Source organism: Gossypium hirsutum, chromosome A09 (assembly GCF_007990345.1).
Source record: "Gossypium hirsutum isolate 1008001.06 chromosome A09, Gossypium_hirsutum_v2.1, whole genome shotgun sequence".
Taxonomy (NCBI): domain Eukaryota; kingdom Viridiplantae; phylum Streptophyta; class Magnoliopsida; order Malvales; family Malvaceae; genus Gossypium; species Gossypium hirsutum.
In genome coordinates, this window is record NC_053432.1 from 3,067,431 (window position 1) to 3,077,938 (window position 10,508).

Sequence of the window (10,508 nt, forward strand, 5' to 3'; positions counted from 1 at the left end):
TTCATATATCATTGTCCTCTTAGAAAGCAGTCATAATTTATTTACTACTAATAAATTTTATTTTTTGAGAACTTTGATTTTTACGATAGAAAGAACTTACTTTTCAACTGAAAGCACTACAGCAAAATTAACTTTTAGCGGCGTTTTTTTAGGCCTTTAGCGGCGCTTTTAAGCGCCACTAAAACTATTCGCGGCATTTTTGTAAACGCCGCAAAAAACGCCGCTATAGATGGCGCCACTAAATTTTGCGACGTTTATTTGAAAAAACGCCACTAAAAGTTGGGACCATTAGCGGCGCTTTTCTCAAAAAACGCCGCTAAAGGTCTGGACCATTAGCGACGCTTTTCCCGCAAACGCCGCTAAAAGTCATAAAAATTTAAAAAAAATATTATAAAATATTATAAAAGTCTTAAAAAATATAAAAAAAAATTAAAATTCATTATCAAAATATTGAAAAGAATAATAATCTATGATATAAATATATCCCGCCAAACAAAATACTGCACTTATCATACTACACCAGAAATATAACAAAATACAAATAGAACAAAATAATGATAGAATGCACACTTTAAGATAATCAGTTAGCTTAAACAAGTCACTATGCATGAATTCAGCTAATCCTGGACTATGCATCCACCAAAAACTCAAACCTGAGAAAAAAGAAAAATAAGTTAATGAATGACACATATAACATCAAATTAATAATAAAATATGCAATTAACAAGTCAATATTAACGCCACATATAACATCAAATTGCACAACTTAATATACTCAATACATTAGCAGAAATAACATCGCATTGAACAATGAATTTAACACATTCAAATAGATCAATTTTAAGCTCACTAATGGTTAATTTAGCATGTGAACAGCATATAAATGTTTGCATTTACAGCATGGTTTAATCAACTTCAAGCAGGGAATTAAATGCTGTAAATTTCCAGCATTCAAATCATATATGGACAACATTAATATGACATTTTCGAGCACTTTGAAGACACATTTGGAAAATTTGAAGAACCATTAATCATGTTATTAATCATGTTATTAATCATATATGCAAGAATTAGAATTTGTTTCGACAAAAGTACCATTTAGAATTATACTTTTGAATCATCTTTTGCATCAAGTGAATTATATGCCCATTTACATGCAGAATTTACAGTATTTACATGCATCAACAACATTAATGATATACCTCATTACATGCAGAATTTACAGTATTTAAGCTCCTTAGAATTATACTTTTGAATCATCTTTTGCATCAAGTGAATTATATGCCCATTTAGAATTTAATGCCAGAAAATGAAACAATGTACCATTTAGAATTATACTTTTGAATCATCTTTTGCATCAAGTGAATTATATGAATTATGATTACCACATCCACAATGTTTGGAATGGAAACGGATTCTAAACATATCAATGTTGGATATGATTAGATGATACCTTCTCCAGAAAGCAAAGTGCAGATAGACCAGCCGTTTGATTGAAAGAGATGTCCACCGGTATGTCATTCACAGTGCATTTCACTATTTTAACCTGAAATCAAATTCCAAAATAACCGAAATGAGCTCAAGATGATTTTAAGGTATATTTGCTGCTTAAGTACATATACTAATATGCAATAAATACCATTTAACTGCACGGGAACAACGGCAAAGATGCAGCTGAAAATTTAATATCAGTATAATAGCACAAACAGAAGTTGTTGCCAAGTGCCCAACAGCATATGACTTATGTGGATTAACTCTACCTCTTAATAGCATATAATTTTTAGTTAACTTCAATTTCGAATTTAATTTATGGATTAACTCTACCTCTTAATAAGGAAAAATTTTCTGAGATTGTGTTAGCAATAATTATATTACTGCTGCAGTCAGCAAGTCAGATATTTTTTAAAAAATATAACAGTTTAATGATTTTTCTTCCTTTTTCCTGGAAAATTCAGGAACAAGCAGCATTAAAAGAAAATAAATATTAATTAGTTGTTGTTGCGGCTTCCTTAGATACAAAAGAGGGTTTAATTGAAAAACTTTTCTTTTTTTTTTTGGAAATATTTATGAAAAATATTTTAGAATTTTATCAAATAATATTTAAAAATCATAAAACAAACTAAAGTTAATCAAAATAATACCTAAAATTAATATAAACTATATGATTAAAACAAGAATGTTAAAATCATGATAATATAACCAATTTATTGTAAATTACTTTGATATTAAAGTAATTTACTCAGATAGTGATTATGGTAGACTTGGATGATCGCAAAAGCACTTTTAGATATTTATTCCATATTGGCTTTGCAACATTTTCAAGGTCATCAAAGGAAAAACAAACAATAGCACTCTCAACATTTAAAGTAGAATATATAGGTGCTTGTCAAACAATTTGGTTAAAGAATATTTTGAATGAATTATCTCTTACACAAAAAGATTCAATTACAATTTATGTTGACAACAAATCTACATTATCTCTTACACAGAATCTAGTGTTTTACAGCCGAAACAAGCATATTAATATAAAATAACATTTTATTTGGGAAAAGGTGAAGAATAAAAACGTTCAGCTAGTCAATTGCAAGACGAAAGATTAATTAACAGATATTTTTTACAAATTCACTGAAGACAAACATATTCCACAAACTTAAAAGAAAAACATATAATGAAAAAGCTGGATTTGAGGGGAAGTGTTAAAAGTCAAATCCACTTCAAGGTCGGCTAATCATAGAGATAAGTTGATAAGTTGGCTTGCTAGGTGGAAAGTTATAAATGGTTTTAAATTGACAATGCATGGATAGAAACAATGTGGCAAGAACCTAAGCAAGGTGGTAGCTTGCTGAAAGTATGGCAGCAAGGTTAAGCCTCTAAGTCGTTTTATATAGCCTATATACATACACGTTTAGATGTGTAGTGTGTATAAGTGAGCAAAGAAAAAAGAAGTATAAGTGAGAAATAGATATTGAGTGTTGAGAAGCATAAGAAATATTAGGCGTGAGAGTGAAAACTAGCAGCAGCTAGGAATTGTGAAAACACAAAATATCAGTTTTGGATTAAATAGCGATGTGAAGAGCAACAAGAACAGAAAAAGATACTTACCTTTTTCTGCATATACTCTATTTCAGCAAACAACAGCTCATTCTGGTAGAGTTTAGAGGGGAATAAATTAAAGGAGAAGGAAAATTTGTCAGTAGCAATAATAATAATTATTAATCATCTTAAAGGGACTCTTTTTAATTACATAAATTATTATGAGATACCTTTTTGGAACGGATTCTGCTAATTCCTTTTTCTAAACGACTCTCCAAGCTCTTAAGCTCTTTCATAGGCAATCCCCCTACGGACTCCCCCAGCATGTGCCTGCAAACATATATATATGCATATAGCTCTGTCAAACAACAAGGGTTTCGAAATAAAATTATATATGATGAAAATAAATTAAAGCCATGAGGAAGTAACCTGTTTGTATTCTGCAAATTCCGGATTTGATTTCGGAGTTTCTCAGCTTCTTGCTGATAGAACTGAGATTTACATCCGCGTGGCATTACCAAAGAAATTTTATTAAGTAAACCAAGGAGTTAACAAAACCAGGTAGTAAAAAGCTAGTCAAGCAAAGAACTATTTATATTAAAGGTTCACAGCTTCTCTAGAGAAATGTTAAAATTAAGGACTTATTTGAATGCAAATTGAAATTAAAGGGACTCGCTAAAAGAAAACAATGAAGATTAAGTGAGTTAATACCTGAGCATTAACTTCAGCAACTGACCCAGTATTGGAGGAATCAGAAGCCTTTTTGTACCTCTCAATTGTTGCTTTAACACTGCAAAAACATTGTGTTAAATATTTGAAAAATGTATATACATATATATATAACTCATGCAAAAGTACACATATATATATTTTCAAAAAAGTTTCCTGAATAATATATTTTCAGTAAAAATTTTTAAGTTAAGAAAAAAATTATTAGTTATTCTGCTACACTGGAAAAAGCAGTTTCACTCACAGCACTAAACAAGGTTCATTACGCCCTTTAACAAGACACTCTTTGTCATACTTCTCTTTCTTCTTAGAAGGCCATAAGGATTTCACAAAATTAATCCCAGCATGAGTACTCTTGATTTCACAATATGGAGAATCAGTCTCAATCATCATTCTTTCAACAGGTATGCCCCTCACAACATCAAGATTTTCAGCCATCTTCAGAGAGCATCCATTTACACCTGTAAAATAACCAAAGCTAAAAGACTCGCTAGGTTTACAGGAGCCCAATATATCTATAGCAATGAATGACTTCAAACAAGAAGGAAATATCATTTCAATCAACTTGTTTGACTGAGTGAAGAAATGTAAGTGTGCTCAAAGCTATCGCCTGAATAAAAAGACAATAGTTGGAAGATACAAGGTAGCCAGCAGATGCCATATCACTGCATGCATAGCAACAAGACCTGTTTGGTGAAGATGGCGTGTATAAGTTGCATTCTCACCTATATACATGTTATGAAATGAGAGAAGCTTATCACAGTCTTCAGCACTACCGGTAAATGAATGAGTAACCCCACCAGTGAACCTTTCAAAGTGAAAAAAAAAAACAAAAAAAAAACAGCAGACTTCAGCATTTACACGTTAACTATAAACCAATTAACTAATATTCTTTTCATATTCAAGAACAAAGATGGTTTACAGTGCTAGCAGGCACAAAAATGAAGAGATTTTCACTAGTGTAGGAAAGATTCAGAAATCTAACTTGTTAATATTTCGTTCCATAATTTCACAGAAATCTTCTGCAGCTGCACGCATATGCAGAAACATGGGCAGCTTTGTGGCATATGCTAATTCAAACTGCTTCTCAAAATACCTAGTTTTGGCAAAGAAAAGTTAGAAATGTTTAATTATACAGAAGAAAACAAACAAATATAAAATAAGAGAAGGAGCATAATCCTTTCTCATGGCAGCCACTTACTTCTTTTGAACTTCTGGTGGGCAAAAGTGAAGCCTGTCATAATCCAATCCACATTCACCAATTGCAACCACCTAAGTTAAGGCAAAATTCATAGTATCTAACTATAGTAAGACTAAGATTACAATCCTGATAAAATGTAGATATGCAATAGGTTACTAGATCTTTTTGGACCTATATAAACTGATTAAAAGAAAACTACTTTATCCTAGCAATTAATAACATAAATTGCGTTATTATTTTTCCTCCAATAGAAATCCTACATACATGCTAGGGAAACAATTAAATGAACGAGAAGGTATGAAGAAAGTACATATGAAAAGAAAGAAGGGAAAACAGAGCACTAGTATGTTCTAAGATCTTTCAATTGTCTAAACAACAATTCTGCACAGAAAGCAGCTAACAGCTGAAATTCAAACATCTGAATGTATAAATTTCCACAAGTGTTCACATCTCACATCAACAGGCCAGAATGAGAATGCAAAATCTAAAATGTCGCTAAATTTAAAGTTCAATGACCAATAAGGAAAACACACCTTCCCTTTTTGAATTCCCTCCTTAGCCAATGCCAAAAGAGCTTGAAAATGTTTTTTAGGATCCCCACTCTCTTCAAACTCCTAAATAAAATATATGAAGCCATGTTGACAAATTTTGCTGACAAACCACACAGTTAAACATGTAATCCAAAAACAAAAGGACCAAAGACAACGTTTCTAGAAATAAGACTAACGTTGCATCTAGTTGGGTGCACTCCAACTGTGCAGAAAAGCCTCCCTGTAATGAATATCAAACCTTCGACAATGAGCAAAACACATTCTAAAGCAAAATAAAAGGCAGACGTTGCAACAAATAAAGCACTATAAATAGACCATCAGTTTCTGCAATAGCAAGAGCTTCCTTTGACTCCTCAAGGGAACCACCCGTAACCTGCACAACAAATTTATTACCATGAATTATACATTTCCATCAACATAAAAAATTGAAACTCATTATTCTTTTGTACAAGTCGAAAATATTTCCAGCCGCTTCAGAGAAAATACTTTCATTCGGGGTTCAGAAAATTAAAATACCATCTCAATAATTTCATAAAGAAATGAACTCAATTTTATTAAGAGTCCACGAGCTCACTAAAACTCTAAGCTTCCAATGGAACTGAACTATTACAATAATTCAATAACCAAACATAGTAAAATGCAAAGAGAATATGAAAGATGGGGTAACTGACGATAATTCGATCGACGCCAGCGTTCCAAGCTCGACTCAGAACAGTAGCAATATCAGAAACGTGATGTTGCTTGCCGTTATAAATGCCTTTAAACATGCCATCTGTGTGCGAATAAAGGATAATCCAAGTGGAGAATAAGAAGCACAGATTGAGAAAGAAAGATGAATTGAAGAAAAAGATCGGAATAGAGCATGACCTATTCGATGAAATGTGTGAAAGAGTTACCTGTGAAGTTGACGGCGATATCTGTGTATTTTGGGACAGAAAAATTGAAACGGATACCTGTGAAGATGTTCCTACAAGGGCATTTGACAGAGCAATCTTTTATGAAGGCACCAATTTCAGAGGCTAGTTTATTATGCTTCAATGTGGAAAACTTTGGAATTGAATTTCCCTAGGTGTAACGTTCACATAAAAGTCTTCACTCCTAAAAAGGCATTTGACAAAGCAAACAATTTCTAGAATTTGTCCAGTTATACAAGGAACACCAACACACAGAAATGAGACCATTTTACAACCCAGGGCTAAAAATTTGAAGGAAAATTAACTTTACCTCAATCCCATAGTAACCTTTGATTAGCCTCTGAAAGTAAGCAATAATATTTTGTCGATTTTGTTCAGAAACCAAAGAAGGTTGAATGATACAAAGTATCTCCTGCGTTCTTTGCTCAGACAACAGCCACCGCCGCGGGATTTCATGGCACTACCACCCCTATCACCACCTCTTCCACCACCTCCTCTTCCTCTCCCTCTTCCACCATCACCTCTGCCCCTAAACCCACCACCACCACGGCCTGAAACATGATTAAACCATTAGGAATGCCATAACGAGAGTCTGTAACTAAAAATGATAGGAAACGTAAGAGACGTTGGTTACTTACCTCTTGGAGGTCTCATCACTGCGAGAGTTTGAGGTAATGAAAGTGAAGAATCAGAAACTAGTAAAAACAGAGAGTCTGAGGCGATAAAAATGTGTTGAGGCAAATGCTAGGGTTTTGGCGAAAATGTAAATGGAAAACGACCCGTTTAAGTTAAATTTCCAATTAAATTTATAAATACTTAACGTAAATTTACTTAAACCTAATGATATTATTTTAATTTTTTTTATAAATATATACATGTTATTTTCATTTGATATTTATTAATTTTTTAAATATAAATAAGTTAAATATTTTTAATTATTATTATTTTTCTATTAGTCATTGAATTATATGTAAATTGTGGATTTAGTCATTTTACTTTAATTTTATTATTTTTAGTCATTGTAGTTTTGAAATTTTGAAATTGTAGTATTAATTAAATGGTAGCTATTAAACTCATTAAGTTTTGCTATTTCTAAAATCTAATGTAACAAACATATTATTCACAAAAAGCCAGTTACGGATTTAATGGTTGTCATTTGTGTCAAAATTAAAATTTCAAAAGTCGAAAAGTATAGGGACCAAGAATGATCTAATTGGATAACATGAACTCAACCTACAACTTTACGCACAATATCAAGACTAATAGCAGAATTTAACCAAACATATATAATTGCTATCATTTGAGTGATCATTACTAAAATTTTAAATTTTGAAAAGTACAAAAGATAAATTTGATCGATTTGAAAAATACAGGGACTAAAACTAATCAAATTAAGTGTAGACGAATTAATTTGAATTGAATTATTTTTAATATATCAAAATGTTTTTAGATTAAATCTTAAACCATTTAATATATATATAAAGTATATCTATTATCTCTTAAATAATTTAAACTATAATCATAAGTTTAATGTATTAAAATTAAGATTATCTCTTTTACAATTACATAAGAAATCATTTAATATATAAATTAAAAAATACTAATAAATCTAAACCCTAAACCTTTTAACCCCTATCCCATAAACACTAAACTCTAAACCCTTAACGCTTAACCCCAAACCCTTATACCTTAAACTCCAACCATAACCCTTAAACCCTAAATCATAATCCCTAAACCCATAATTCATCATAAACCTTTAAACACTAGTTAACTCTTAAACCTTAAACCCTAAACCATATATCTTAAACCATAGTTAACTCATAAACCTTAAACCCTAAACCATATATCTTAAACCATAAACCATAAACTATAATGATAATTAATTTGATATTTTAAATTCAATACTATCTCTTTTCTGATTATATAAGAAAATATTTAATATATTGTATAACTATAAATTTTAATAATTATTGTTTTAAGGGTTATAGATTTAGGGGTTATATGACTTTTAGTGGCGTTTTGCGAAAAGCGCCGCTAATGCTCTGGTTTTTAGCGGCGTTTTGCCAAAAGCGTTGCTAATGCTCTGTTTTTTAGCGGCGTTTTGCCAAAAGCGCCGCTAATGCTCTATTTTTCGCGGCATTTTTTACTAAAACGCCGCTATTGCTCTGTTTTTAGTGGCGTTTTTGGTAAAACGCCGCTATTGCTATGAGTTTTACAATTTTTACGGCGTTTTTTGATAAAACGCCGCTAAAGCTCTATTTTCCTGTAGTGAAGTTAGTAAATCGTTTCTTTTTTGTGTTTTTAGTTCGTGTTGTTTAAATCCACACTTGATGCAATTCGTGGTACGAGAATAATGAAGAATATTGTTTGGTTGAAAGCCAGGATTTACTAAATCTGTTTCGCACAAAGCATAGGTTCTATTCCGGTTTAAGGTTTATTATTATAAATATCACAAAACAGCTCGATTTTAGAAAAATTTAAATCTTCTGCTCTAATTATAAAAATCGTTTTCTTAACCAATTTTTCCAACATTTCATGCTAGTGTATACCATGCAATCAACGCTCCTACCCTTTTTGTTTGTAAAAAACTTAATCAACTGAATAAGAATTTTATTTGGGGCAGTTCGAAGGAGTATGTGCATCTTAATAATCTTGCAATGTTAGCTAAAATGGGATGAAGAATGTTTATAGCAACGGATGCCTTATGGTCACATGCCTTTTGATTGAATTATCTTCGTAGGTTGGGTTTCGTGAGGTAATTTCTCGACCGAATTGCTCATAGACATGGAGAGGTTTATGTAAGTCGAAGGATGTGATTGTGAGAGGTTGTCGTTGGCAGATTGGCAGTGGCAAGCAGGTTCGGTTTTGGCATGACTGGTGAGTTGGTCGTGCGCCTTTAAAAGTTGGGTTCTCTTTGCAACATGTAGACAACCGTATTGAATTTATGCCTATTTATTTAACAGGGGATGGGCAATGGAATCCAGCTATGCTTCAGCCTTTCTTGGCACCAATTACCTTGATGGAGATCAAAGCTATCCCTTTTGCATGCATACAAGGCACCGAGCCAATATTCATGTTGTTGGGGACTTGAGAGTAATGGTATGTTCTCTTTCGATCAGCTTATGATATGCTTTCAGGCAAGGCCCCGGCAATGGGTCCACGTCAGCGTTTTGAATGGATTTAGTAGCTGATCTAGTGCCCGGAGCGTATCTATTTCTTCTTGTGGTTAGTATATCTTAATAAGCTTAATACAAATAAGATGTGAGTACAGAAGAATATGACATCGACTGCTACTTGTTTGTGTTGTGGTAATGGTGATGAATTAATCTCACATATTTTTCGGAAGTGTCTTTCTGCATCAAAAATCTGGCTGAAGCTGCGTGCTACTCAGCAGCAGCCTGACTTTTACACTATCAGTTTTGGGGATTGGCTAAACGTAATTATGATCGCCGCATGCAAACGCAATCCGAAGTCCCTTGGGCTATTTTGTTTGTCACGATTTTATGGGGATCTTTGGCAGGTTAGGAATAAATAGGTCTTTCAAGGTTCACAGCTCAAGAGATGCGAGTGTTAGAAACGTAAACACCAAATCCAAATACGTGTGGTTGAATCCATAAAATTTGAAATACTAATTAACCCAAAAATAATAGAGAATCAATTTGTTCTCAATGATTTAATATGACGAAATTCAGATGCCACTTGTAAAAACCGTAAAATTCTTATATAAAGTTTAATAAATCAAGATCTGTCATGTAAAATCATCAAGAACAAAACATAACAAAGATTAAATGCGGCAATATTCCTGAATCTATCAATTTCTTGAAATATTCAATTGTATGGTTCTGATATTTCAAATTAGCACACAAATAATTCAGAGAACGTGATTCTATTTTTCTTAAAGATGAAATATTAGAAAAGTTATATGTTTATAATTTGAGGACCATAACTCTAATATATATAACTTTTGCACATTAACCCTAATTACTAATCAACTCATCTTCAATTAGAAATTAATTATTAGAGTATCTATACGTATTTGGGTTAGTCTTTTATGATAGTAAATAATAACAGTTGTAAGAT

General features: G+C 32.1%; 1 protein-coding gene across 1 annotated transcript; it reads right to left on the reverse strand.

The window, feature by feature from the left end:
* Positions 1–421: 421 nt before the first annotated feature.
* On the reverse strand, positions 422–7,208 carry LOC107888567 (putative deoxyribonuclease TATDN1). Its single transcript, XM_016812721.2, has 17 exons — positions 7,067–7,208; positions 6,739–6,979; positions 6,411–6,481; positions 6,186–6,286; positions 5,830–5,887; positions 5,691–5,734; positions 5,497–5,577; positions 4,964–5,034; positions 4,748–4,858; positions 4,488–4,570; positions 4,007–4,223; positions 3,745–3,823; positions 3,463–3,524; positions 3,264–3,363; positions 3,103–3,144; positions 1,454–1,546; positions 422–653 (listed from the first exon to the last, which is right to left on the reverse strand). The coding sequence occupies exons 2-17, from the start codon at positions 6,747–6,749 to the stop codon at positions 648–650; spliced, it is 1,230 nt and encodes a 409-aa protein (XP_016668210.2). The 5' UTR covers positions 6,750–6,979; positions 7,067–7,208; the 3' UTR covers positions 422–647.
* Positions 7,209–10,508: the final 3,300 nt, after the last annotated feature.

Bases quoted from the DNA above. Each gene is read 5' to 3' on its own strand.
- LOC107888567 (XM_016812721.2), bottom strand. The intron at 3,824-4,006 runs GTGAGTGAAACT...ATGTTTTTGCAG, and splicing joins AATGAACCTTGTTTAGTGCT to TGTTAAAGCAACAATTGAGA. The intron at 3,364-3,462 runs GTTACTTCCTCA...ATATGTTTGCAG, and splicing joins AATTTGCAGAATACAAACAG to GCACATGCTGGGGGAGTCCG.